Source organism: Astyanax mexicanus, chromosome 8, assembly GCF_023375975.1.
Source record: "Astyanax mexicanus isolate ESR-SI-001 chromosome 8, AstMex3_surface, whole genome shotgun sequence".
Lineage (NCBI taxonomy): Eukaryota > Metazoa > Chordata > Actinopteri > Characiformes > Acestrorhamphidae > Astyanax > Astyanax mexicanus.
In genome coordinates, this window is record NC_064415.1 from 244,771 (window position 1) to 258,160 (window position 13,390).

At 34.9% G+C, this 13,390-nt stretch overlaps 1 protein-coding gene across 1 annotated transcript; it reads left to right on the forward strand.

Annotated features, from left to right (window-relative positions):
- Window positions 1-5,134: 5,134 nt before the first annotated feature.
- On the forward strand, window positions 5,135-10,295 carry LOC111191216 (gastrula zinc finger protein XlCGF7.1-like). The gene is made up of 2 exons (XM_049482657.1): window positions 5,135-5,235; window positions 9,215-10,295. Exon 2 carries the CDS (start codon window positions 9,342-9,344, stop codon window positions 10,203-10,205), a length of 864 nt encoding a protein of 287 aa, XP_049338614.1. The 5' UTR covers window positions 5,135-5,235; window positions 9,215-9,341; the 3' UTR covers window positions 10,206-10,295.
- Window positions 10,296-13,390: the final 3,095 nt, after the last annotated feature.

Here is a 13,390-nt window from a genome sequence, read left to right on the forward strand (position 1 = left end):
GGTGTGTGTGTGTGTGTGTGTGTGTGTGTGTGTGTGTGTGTGTGTGTGTGTATTGTGTGAGTGTGTGTGTGTGTGTGTGTATATGGTGTGTGTGTGTGTGTGTGCGTGTGTGTGTGTAAATGTAGAAGTTCTGATCGATGTGTTTAGCAGAACCTCCGGCACACAAGCCAGTAAAAGACAAAAATAACACAGTATAAAAATAACACACACACACACACACACACACTCTACACACACACATACACACACACTCACACACACACACACACACTGAGCTGTATGGCCCATTGTAATGGTTGTTTCCTCCTGTGTGAGGAGACTGAAGCAGTGTGTGTGTAAATGTTACAGTGTGGGGACTCTCCTGGCCCACTGTTTATTATACTGTTGATCAGATTAAACCTGGTTTTATATTAATCTGCATTTTGAACACAGAATTGTATTAAATTATAATTATAATCTATGTACAGGTACAGGTAACTGATGGTGATCAGTGGAGCTGATGAAATGGATCATAAAGGTGATCATGATTTCATAATTTAATAAGTCTCTACAGGTTTGTCCAAATTTCTATTATGGATGATGTGAGTTTTGAACTTTGAGCTTTAAATGATGGCGGTGTAAAACTGAAGGAGCCTGACTCTCAATTGTTTCAATAGTCTGAGGAAAAATAGTCCTTTTTTGGCTTTTTTGTAGATTTTGTGTGAATTCTGTCTCCATTTGAGTGTATTAATGATGTGCGTAACTAGGAACATTTAATAATCTAAACATCTGAAATAATATAAACAATATAAACTTCTGACTTTTACTTTTACTTTTAGTACTTGAGTAGAACATTTTAGAATAAACTAATTGCGATACTTAAGTAGAAAAAATGTTGAGTACTTCAGTACTTCTACTTAAGTGTGAAGCTTAAAGAACTTTAACTTCTACTCAACTCACTTTTTTAACAGAGTATTTTTACTCAAGTCTGGATCTCTAGTACTTTATACACGTCTGACCCCGGATCAGCTCGGGGTGATTAGTCCAGGCTGGGGTTTGCTTGCCCCGTTGCAGCAGGTCTGAGATCAGTGAGATCTGTGTTTACAGACTGAGTTTAACTTTCTGCTTCAGTTTATTCTGGGAAAAATCCTCCTTTCCTCAGAAACTCCTCCACTGATTAACCTGAGATTACGAGTCTCTTCCAGACCCAGCAGATCTTTACAGTTCAGAGTAAAGAGTGGAGCTGGAACAGATCTGCAGAGTTTAATCAGTAACCAGTTTATAGAACACCTGAGAAAGTGGGCGGAGCCTCTGACCATTCATTCTTTTATTCTTCACAGAATTTCACCATCCTCTCCTTCAACCTTCACCAGGGAACCCAACCGCCGGTTCCTATCTTTAACCCTCTGTGGCATTAATTATATATATTTTTTTGGAGGGAAAATAGCTTTAGAGTCTCTGTGTACATTCAGCTCTGTAAAAAATACAAGAGAGCATTTAAAATAATATATAAGTTTCTTTGATTTTATCAAATTAAAAACCTCTGGAATATAATCAAGAGGAAGATGGATGATCACAAACCATCAAACCACCAAACTGAACTGCTTGAATTTTTACACCAGGAGTAAAGCAGCATAAAGTTATCCAAAAGCAGTGTGTAAGACTGGTGGAGGAGAACATGATGCCAAGATGCATGAAAATAAACTGTGATTAAAAACCAACCAGGATTATTCCACCAAATATTGATTATTTCTGAACTCTTAAAACTTTATGAATATGAACTTGTTTTCTTTGCATTATTTGAGGTCTGAAAGTTCTGCATCTTTTTTGTTATTTCAGTCATTTCTCATTTTCTGTAAATAAATGCTCTAAATGAGAATATTTTTATTTGGAATTTGGGAGAAATGTTGTCTGTAGTTTATAGAATAAAACAACAATGTTCATTTTACTCAAACATAAACCTATAAATAGCAAAATCAGAGAAACTGATTCAGAAACTGAAGTGATCTCTTCATTTTTACAGAGCTGTAGCAAATTTTAATTCTGACTTTTGATAGGATGCTGTAATTTTTTAATCAGGTGTTTTTGGGTAAAGAATCAACCTTAACATGCAGAGCAGGAGGAGATCTCATCTCTCAGAGACGAGAAACACCACTTTATAATGATTTAAAAACATTTCCATTTTGATCACAAGGCAACAGATCATAAAAAACACAGTTTTGGAAGTTTAAAGAATATAAGAGAATAGAATATAAACAGACAAATATATTTCTTTACATATTCAGCACATATACATTCATATCCACTCATTCTGTTTGACACAGATATTCCATGTAAAATTGTATTATAAATAGATAGATATTACTCTATATATCTGTACATTTGTTTGTTTGATTTGGTTTTACTTTTGCCATTTTACATTCTTATTTCATTTATTTTCATGCTTTTATTTTTTTATCATTTTTTAACTTATTATTATTTTTATTTATTTATTTTAATTCAATCAATTACCTTTTTCATAATTGTGGTTATTTTAGTCCTCTAGTTTCTTTAATTGTGTTTATATTTTATTATTCTAATGATTTTCTATTTGTTTTATTGCTTTACATTATAGCCTTTCTGCATATCCTTTTATTCTGAATTTATTATAAATCTATAAATCTTATATTTTATCCTTGTTTTTATAATTTAAACGTATTTTTAGTCCCCTAATTTACTAAATGCAAATGTGTATCGAGTGAAAATAAAGGTTGATTGATTAATTTGACATCTTTGCACTTTTTTGTTTTTTTTCACGCGAGGACTGGAATTTAATGAATAACTAACCAGAAGAATTCCTTCCCACTGCTGACCATTACCTTATACCACCCCCCCCCCCCCACCCTTCCACAGAGTAAAGGATACAGCGCCACCTACTGTACTGCAGAAGAACTGTTCCTCTGTTAATCCTCTAATAACAGTACAGGATACACAGGTATTGTTATTAAAGGATAAATATTACATTTTGATATTAATCATTTCTGAGTTCCTCTCACAGGTTACCTCCACATTAATGTAAACTACATTCAACTTTATAGCTTTAATAATAATTGATGAAATTTAAGTTTAAAGTATCTACATTAGCTTTCTAAATTGTAGCATGGTTTGGCAGGAAAATTGAACATGAGAAAAAAAAATGTTTTTTACTGTTATTTTAAATCTCTTTACCCATATCTTACACATACACTAAGCGCATCGATATTGATGGATATGTATGGCGTCTAATAAATTCATTTCAAATGCATTTAACTTCAATGTGTGAGTAAATAAGATTTGTTTATAAAATAATCTCTAAATATCTTGCGCTGGTCAAGGTGCTGCACATGGAAGATCAGAACAAATAAAACAAATAAAACAAAAAACTGAAATAAGACTATAAAAAACAAACAGCAAGAAATAAAACACAAGCAAATCTAATATAACCACAGTCCCTCACTGCTGAAGCCAGTTTTACACCTGATTTAAACCCTGAGATTAAAGTGATTTTGGTGTTTCTGTGTGATGGATCTCTGGATTGACCTTGATGTTCAGGTGTTTTAATCAGTTCCTAGAAGTGACCTGTAGAACAGGATTATGAGGATTTCTAGGAACGACTTCCTGAGATTTTTATAGGCCGAGATCACGCTGATCATTTCACAATATTTACACTGAAACTGGGAGTCAAGCACTGACTCATAACACACACAGACACATACAGAAAATACACACTGCACAAAAATACACACCGATCAATAACCAATACAGAGAAACACACACCACAGTAACACACCGATCAATAACCAATACAGAGAAACACACACCACAGTAACACACCGATCAATAACCAAGACAGAAAATACACTTTACAATAACACACACAGACACGTACAGAAAATACACACTGCACAAAAATACACACCGATCAATAACCAATACAAAGAAACACACACCACAGTAACACACCGATCAATAACCAATACAAAGAAACACACACCACAGTAACACACCGATCAATAACCAATACAGAGAAACACACACCACAGTAACACACCGATCAATAACCAATACAAAGAAACACACACCACAGTAACACACCGATCAATAACCAATACAAAGAAACACACACCACAGTAACACACCGATCAATAACCAATACAGAAAATACACTTTACAATAACACACACAGACACGTACAGAAAATACACAATCTTCGAAACCACACACCGATCAATAACCAATACAGAGAAACACTCCATCAATCAATCCCTAAACCTCTGATACCAGAATCACTTTATTTCTTTATTTGGGATTATCTAAATTCAGGAAATAATTGAAATCAGAAAAATGTTTTTAGAAAATTTTAATATTATATAAGACCAATTGATACATTTGGCACTGTGGGCAGTGTGCCAAATCCTGCTGGAAAATGAAATCTCTATGAAAGTTGTCAGTAGCAGAGGGAAGCTGTAAGATATGAAGTGCTGTAAGATTTTGTGGGAAAACAAAACTGCACTGACTTTAGACTTGATAATAAAACACAGTGGATCAACACCAGCAGATGACAGACATGTCTCTCCAAACCATCACTGATCATCAGTAAATTCTACATTTCATTTAAAGTAAATCAAGGGATCAGAGTCTGGAGGAAGAGTGGAGAGACACACAGTCCAAACTGCTCGAGGTCTAGTGTGAAGTTTCCACCAATCAGTGATGGTTTGGAGAGACATGTCTGTCATCTGCTGGTGTTGATCCACTGTAGAGATGCAGAGATACATACATTTTCTGAGACGCTGATTTTTGGGTTTTCATTGGCTGTAAGCCATAGTCATCAACAATAAAATAAATAAACGTTTAAAATAGATCACTCTGTGTTTAATACATCTATATAATACATGAGTTTCACATTTTAAACTTATATATTATAATGTCACTTTTTATTATTTTTATTTTTTTTGCAGGAGTTTTTTTGATGCAGGAGTAGATCACCATGGGCTCTTTTGGGATGAACTAGATTTAATAGGATTTAACAGGATGTATCAGGTGTAGAGCAGGTATTAACAGGTGTGGTGTGGGTCAGAGTGAGGCTGTTGAACAGGTAAATTACAGGTGAGTATCTGATCTGATCTGGGAGGAAGTTCTCCTGAACTCCAGGGGGCGCTGATTCTGGAACTGAGCTTCTCTAAAGCGGATCAGAAGAAGATCCGCAGTGTTTCTGTAGAGAATCAGGATCTGCTGCAGGTAAATAACTATAATATATAATTTATACTGATTATAAACTGTTTTTAATAACCTGTAGAAGATAGAAGGGTTCAGTAGAGTATTTAGATTTAACTGTAGTATTGATTATACTGTATAATGTTTGATTATGTGGCGGCTCTGTGTGAATTTAACTGTATATTACGTATATTATGTATTTTCTGGTGTTTATAGTATTTTTTAAATCATGTGTTTAGTAAGTTAGTGCTGGTTGTTTAGTTAGTTTTTAATAGAGAACTGTAGCTGTTATGTTTATTTGATCAGCTGTAGTAACTGTGTGTTAGATATATTAGGGATTAGCCAGATATAGCTGATATAGCTCGTCTCTTATTTTAATGTAAATTAGATTATCTTCCTAGCTAAATTATATATATATATATATATATATATATATATATATATATATATATATATATATATATATATATACTGTAGCTGTTGTTATAGATGAGTTGTGTTTATTTAATTTTCTAGTGAACTATGTTTTGTATTAAGTTATATATTTTTGTATGTTTGATTAGCTATAGTATCTGTGTGTCCTGTATTTGTTATATGTGTGTTTAGAGTATGTAACTGTCTCTGCAGTATTAGCTTTAGCTTTGAATATGTGTGTATAATTGAATGCTGTGGATTTGATTAGCTATATGTAGCTAACTGTAGTTGTTATTTTAAAGGGTTATTGTTTATTTTATCAGATGTAGTAACTGTGTGTTAGTTATATTAGTGTGTCTCTGAAATATTAATTTTAGTTTTGGATATGTGATTAGCCAGCTAGTTAACTGTAGCTGTGTGTTATTTTAATTCTGTGTATTAGATTATCTTCCCTGGCTTAGTTTAGTAAGTTAGTGCTGGTTGTTTAGTTAGTATTTAATAGAGAACTGTAGCTGTTATTAAATGGATTAGTGTTTATTTAATCAGCTGTAGATCACTGTGTGTTGGTTATATTAGGGATTAGCCAGGTAGATCATTTAATTTTGTATATTAGATTATCTTCCCTGGCTTATTATAGTAAAGCTGGTTGTTTAGTTGAGTGTTAATACAGAAGAGTAGCTGTAATTTTAGCCAACTAGCTAACTGTAGCTGTGTATAATTTAATGCTGGGGATCTGATTAGCTATAGATTAGCTAACTAGCTTTGTGCTGTTTAGTTTGTGTTTTAACTAGATTATCTTCCCTGGTTAACTACAGCAGTGCTGGTTGTTTATTTGGGTGTTAATAGAGATCTGTAGATGTTTTATATTAGATGGTTAATATTTATTTGATCAGCTGTAAATAACTGTGTGCCCTGTTTAGTTATATTAGTGATTAGCCAGGTAGCTAATTTAATCTGTGTATTAGATTAGCTTCCCTGGTTTACTTTAGTAGTGCTAGTTGTTTACTTGGGTGTTAATAGAGATCTGTAGCTGTATTTATTAAGATATTAATATTTAATCTGCTGTAGATAAGTGTGTGCCCTGTGTTAGCTATATTAATGATTAGCCAGGTAGCTAACTGTAGCTCTGTTATTTTATTGTAGGGATTAGATTAGCTTTCCTAGCTAAATTTATTTTAAAAAATAAATAACAATGAATAGAAAACTGTAGCTGTTATTTTTGATGGTAAATATTTATTTAATCAGCTGTAGATAATAACTGTGTGTTAGTTAAATGAATGTGTAAGTTAATGTGTAAATTATTAATGTTAGCTTTGGATATGTGATTAGCCAGCTAGCTAACTGTAGCTGTGTGTTCTTTTATTGTAGGGTGAAGAGTAACTGTTTATTATACTTTGGGTGTATTGACAAATATCTTTCAGTTATGATTACTTATCTTAGTATCTATAATTACATAATCATTGTGTGAAACCTTGTATTCTATATGCATAACCAATACTCACCTTACATTTGATCATTTTTACTCACAGTGTATTTTACACGCATTTATATAGAAGATTAACCAATAATCACAGTATATTCTTTACATATATAGATAAACATTGTTTGATCAGGCATGTGACTGACACAGACTCTATTATGACAAATTAACCCACACGATACATAAGGCGTTTACTAACACATAGGGTCTATTGTATGGCGGTCTAACCACGTGCTACTAACACATTAACATATAACATATGAGATCTATTGTGAGACTTGTGTAGCTCATGCTTGAAGCATTTTGTTTACTGCATGTTTCTGACTAACGACCATCAATCATCAGCTAGTGCACTCTGGATGAACTAAATTGATACAAAGGAGACTACGGGACGAACAGTGTGGCCTTTCTCTCTGTGCGTGCAAAGTCCTTCACCTACCAAAGCGGGAGGAGGAAGGCACTGTCTAATTACTGGAACAATATCACACTGTCTGACTGGACACAGTCAAGGCCAAACACTAGTGGTCCGGTCAGACCTGTGAAACTTGAACACTAACACGTGAAATTACACATACTAACATGAGATGATTTTAGCAACGCCTCATCAGCAGGTTTCACGTCATTTGGGGTATAAACATGGAGTCAGATCAGAGGGGGGTCAGAACTTATACTGGGACGGCTGATAACCGTTTTTGTATGTTCTCCTGGATCCAGTTCTGTGTAATAAATACTTGGTTTGCTTTCAACTTCACTCCACCTGTCTGACTCTCTCTCTATCAAACGAACACGCAGGGAAGTTGTACCCCGCACGAGAGGTGGGTGTTGACCCACCTTTCATTTTCTTTTCTACAACAAGGGATTAGATTAGCTGTCCTAGCTAAGTTTATTTAAAAAAAAAAATAACGAATAGAAAACTGTAGCTGTTATTTTAGATGATTTGTGTTGATTTTATGTATGTTTTGTATTATATATTTTAGTATGTTTGATTAGCTATAGTATCTGTGTGCTCTGTATTAGTTATATCTGTGTTTAGAGTATGTAACTGTCTCTGTAGTATTAGCTTTAGCTTTGGATATGTGATTAAATAGGTAGCTAACCTAGCTGTGTATAATTTACATTACATTTGGCAGACGCTTTTGTCCAAAGCTACTTACAATGCAGTGGATTTGATTAGCTATAGCTAGCTAACAATAGCGGTGTGTTATTTAGCTTAGCTAAATTATTTAGATTAGCTTCCCTGGCTAACTGTAGTAATATTAGTGCTGATTGTTTAGTTAAGAGTTAATAGAGAAATATAGTTTTTGTTTTAGATGGTTAGTGTGTTTGTTTCATTTTCATGTGGACTGTATGTTTTGTATGATATAATTTAGTATATTTGATTAGCTATAGTAACTGTGTGTCCTGTATTAGTTATATCTGTTTTTAATATGTAGCCAACTGTCTCTGCAGTATTAGTTTAAGCTTTGGATATGTGATTAGCCGGCTAGCTAACTGTAGCTGTGTGTTATTTTAATTTGTGTAGCTTCTGTGGCTAACTATAGTAGTTCTGGTTGTTTTAGTTTAGTGTTAATAGAGATCTGTAGCTGTTATTAGATAATTTGTGTGAATTTGGTCAGCTGTAGATCACTCTGTGGCTAATTTAATTTGTGTATTAGATTAGCAACCCTGACTAACTATAGCTGTGCGTGTCAGTTGATTTGTGTGTGTTTTATTTTCTAGTGAACTGTATGTGTTGTATTATATAATTTAGTATATTTGATTAGCTATAGCTTACTGTAGCTGTGTGGCCTGTACTAGTTATATCTGTGTTTTGAGAATGCAACTAATCTGGCCTAGCTAACTAGCTGTGTATAATTTAATATTGTTTATTTGATTAGCTGTAGAGAACTAACTGTATGTTGTTTATCAGTTCTGCTGTATTTGTTTAGCTAGCAACATCTGTAGTATGTTTTAATAGCGGTATAATAGCGCTACTTTTAACCATTTTTTCTAGATCTTCAAACTTTAAAAGGGGTCAGATTGACCCGGAACAAAACAGGAGGGCTAAAGGATCTGCTTAAATTTAATACATTTTTGTTGTTTACTATTTTTTTCCATTTTCTGTTTTAGGATGGAAAAGACTTCCTGTTGAACGCCTGATGCTCAGATCCACCTATAGGATTAAAATTTGATTCCTTGATCACTTCTAAACACACCTCCAAATATTTATTTTAAAACTGGTGATAAATCACAGGATATGGAGCCTGAAACCTTCAAATCTGAGGAAACATCCTCTTCTACTCAGCTCATCACTCCATCTTTCATACCTGAAGAAAATATTACAGATAATCTGAGATCTTTCAGGTGTTCAGAGTGTGGAAACAGTTTCTCTCGACAGAGTCTTCTCCGGAGACACCAGAGAATTCATACTGGAGAGAAACCGTATTACTGCTCAGTGTGTGAGAAGAGCTTCAATCAACAGAGTCATCTCCAACAACACCAGAGAATTCATACCGGAGAGAAACCGTATCAGTGTTCAGAGTGCGGGAAGAGCTTTACCACACAGAGTTATCTCCAAACACACCAGAGAATTCATACTGGAGAAAAACCGTATCACTGCTCCGAATGTGGGAGGAGTTTTACCCAACAGAGTATTCTCAGATCACATCAGCGAATTCATACCGGAGAGAGACCGTTCTACTGCACCGAGTGCGGAAAGAGCTTCAGAGAGAGGAACTGCCTCAGAAAACACCAGAGAATTCATACTGGAGAGAAACCGTATTACTGTTCAGACTGTGGAAAGAGTTTTACCCAACAGAGCAGTCTCAATCTACACCAGCGAATTCACACCGGAGAGAAAGCGTTTCACTGCTTAGAGTGCGGAAAGAGTTTTAATAGGCAGAGTCACCTCCAAGAACACCAGCGCGTTCACACTGGAGAAAAACCCTATTTCTGCACCGAATGTGGAGAAAGTTTTACTCATCAGAGTAATCTCCAACGACACCAGCGCATTCACAACGGAGAGAAACCGTATCTCTGCTCAGACTGCGGAGAATGTTTTGCCTATAAGAGTAGTCTTATATCACACCAGCGTGTTCACACTGGAAATAAACCACATTAGTGTGGAAAAAGTTTTTTTTTTTTCTCTACACTGGATCATTTATTCTGGATCAACTTCAAAGCTAAATGGGTTTAGAGGGAAATGTTAAGTAGTATGGAGTGAATTTTGTGCCAAAAGTTTTACGTAAAAAAATTAAATCCACAATCAAAATTTTAAGAATCAAAAGTAAAACATGTATGTTGCAAATTCAAAAGAGAAAAAATATATATATCAAATATATATATTTAAATATACTTGGTTATTTTATTATTCTTTGCACTTATTTGAAAATTATTTTAGTTTGGATTTTGCCAGTCTTTGCTTTCATTTTTGGATTTTTTGGATTTTCTGTGGATTTTTGTGGATTTTGCTGCTAAAGACTTTTGCTTCTGGAATCTCTCCTTTGCTTCTGCTTCATTTTTTTGGTTCTGATTTTTGGCACACTTTTCACGGGTGGGCGGGGCTTAGAAGAAGGCGTTCCCCTTTAATCTCTATTGGTCACCTACCCTGAACCCTCGTCTGAGACAGACCACGCCCACCCCGCCAGCTTCAAGCGCTCTTCCAAACATGGCGGAGCGAACGGGGTTCAGCTCACAGCAGCACCAGCAGGTACTTTTCCAATTAAATTTCATACAGACGTTATGTTTAATGTTATATTTCTTTTTTAAGTAAGTGTTTAACTCTATTAAGATGCTCATGTTAGCGGGGTGTGCTAAATATCCATGCTTAAATTATACTAGTTAGTTAGTGAACACTAACCTACCTAGTCAGTGAGTTAGCTAGTTTACCTAGGTCATCTGGTCAGTGAGTTAGTGGGTTAGCTAAGCTAGTTAGGTTACCTAGTCAGTGAGTTAGCTAGTTAACCTTAACCAGCACTTACTTGGCTTTACCCTGGGGCATAATAACTAGCTTAGCTAACCCACTAGCTCACTGACTAGGTAACCTAACTAGCTTAGCTAACCCACTAGCTCACTGACTAGGTAACCTAACTAGCTTAGCTAACCCACTAACTCACTGACCAGATGACCTAGGTAACCTAGCTAACTCACTGACTAGGTAGGTTAGTGTTCACTAACTAACTAGTATAATTTAAGCATGGATATTTAGCACACCCCGCTAACATGAGCATCTTAATAGAGTTAAACACTTACTTAAAAAAGAAATATAACATTAAACATAACGTCTGTATGAAATTTAATTGGAAAAGTACCTGCTGGTGCTGCTGTGAGCTGAACCCCGTTCGCTCTGCCTTGTTTGGAAGAGCGCTTGAAGCTGGCGGGTGGGCGTGGTCTGTCTCAGACGAGGGTTCAGAGTAGGTGACCAATAGAGATTAAAGGGGAACGCCTTCTTCTAAGCCCCGCCCACCCGTGAAAAGTGTGCCAAAAATCAGAACCAAAAAAATGAAGCAGAAGCAAAGGAGAGATTCCAGAAGCAAAAGTCTTTAGCAGCAAAATCCACAAAAATCCACAGAAAATCCAAAAAAATCCAAAAATGAAAGCAAAGACTGGCAAAATCCAAACTAAAATAATTTTCAAATAAGTGCAAAGAATAATAAAATAACCAAGTATATTTAAATATATATATTTGATATATATTTTTTCTCTTTTGAATTTGCAACATACATGTTTTACTTTTGATTCTTAAAATTTTGATTGTGGATTTTATTTTTTTACGTAAAACTTTTGGCACAAAATTCACTCCATAAAGTAGAGTGTCAAAACACAAGAAACTTAATATATTAATACATACAATATGTATTTTTTAAATGCTTTAAGGAATAGGAGCACTGGCATTTCACCTCAATAAACTTCTGCTGATTTTTGAGAAATTGGGCATCAAGTCTGTGAAACAGCATTAATTAATGCAGGGGTTTTTAACCTGGGGTCACGAAATTGGTTCTAATAAAGGGGGGTTATAATGCCTGGTTTATCCAGGCAACTTAAATTATTATGTAAGACAGAGACACACCCCCCAACAAAATCACTAAATATCTGTGTGTTATTTAATCACCACACTGCGCAGCTTAGCTAAAAAATCTAGCTTTTTTTGTTGGTAGAACTGGAACAGGAATGCAAAATATAATGCACAGAAGCGCCCGACCATTAAAGGATCATCCAAGGCTGCGTTCACATTACCAGGCTGAAGTGACTTGAATCTAATTTTTTTTGTGGCTATTTTTTAAAATCAGATACATATCAGATCCACACTCATGTGACATGAATGTAAACGGACAAATCTGAATTCATGCGTCTTTTTGCTCTTTTACGCATTAGCATTAGCGCTATGTGCTTCTCTCTCGTACCCACACTGCATCTCTTGGTGCAGCTGTGCAGTTATAGCTGCAAAAAACAGCAAAAGCAAACCTCCTGTCCTTTTTTCACCTCCTGGAGCTGAGCATGAACTTCAGAGCAGCTGTTTACTCTCCACTCCAGCAAAAGATGCTCCACATATGAGCTGCTAACTCATCCATTTCCCTTTATAAAGCTACGAGTCTCTCCTCTCTCTAATATGAGGGGTTTTGTTGTTGGTGAAGAAGGAGGCGTTTATACAGGTATCAATGTGCAGCATGTGAGACGATTCAGGAACAGATTCTGTGTTCACATTACACACAGATACAGATCACTTACATTTACACTGAATGTGAACCGACAAGATACACCAATCTGATCTGAGCAAAAAATTAGATTTAAGCAACATGGATTATAATGTGAACGTAGCCTTAGTGCCTCCTCTGATAATTCACCATATTACACGCAAATGTAAACTTTCCTGATTTTCTGTGTATTGTGGGATTAAAATACTCTGAGATATTGAATCTGTTCAGTGTAACCAGTGTGTAAAGGTAAAATAAACTTGATACACCAATATTAACATGTTTTTTGTATGTTTGGTATATTTGAATGAAACTGGATAGATTACATCATACCCAGGCATTTTCACATCAATTTTAGTCATTTTTCATGAAATATAAAGAATTTGAAGAATGGTCCGAAATCACTTTAAAGGAAATAGTAGCCTTATGTAATTGTGGTGGAAAATGTAAAATGTTTATTTTGGCGTATTTAAATGAATCTGGATAGAAAACACCATGCTCATGCACTTTTATGTTAATTCAAGTAATTTTTCATTAAAAATAAAATATTTTTAAAAAACAGTTTAAAGGGTAATAGTATAGCCTTTTGTAATTTGGTGAATTTTAGTGAAAG

Excerpts from the sequence above, each read along its gene's own strand:
- LOC111191216 (XM_049482657.1), top strand. The coding sequence starts at position 9,342 with ATGGAGCCTGAAACCTTCAAATCTGAGGAAACATCCTCTTCTACTCAG.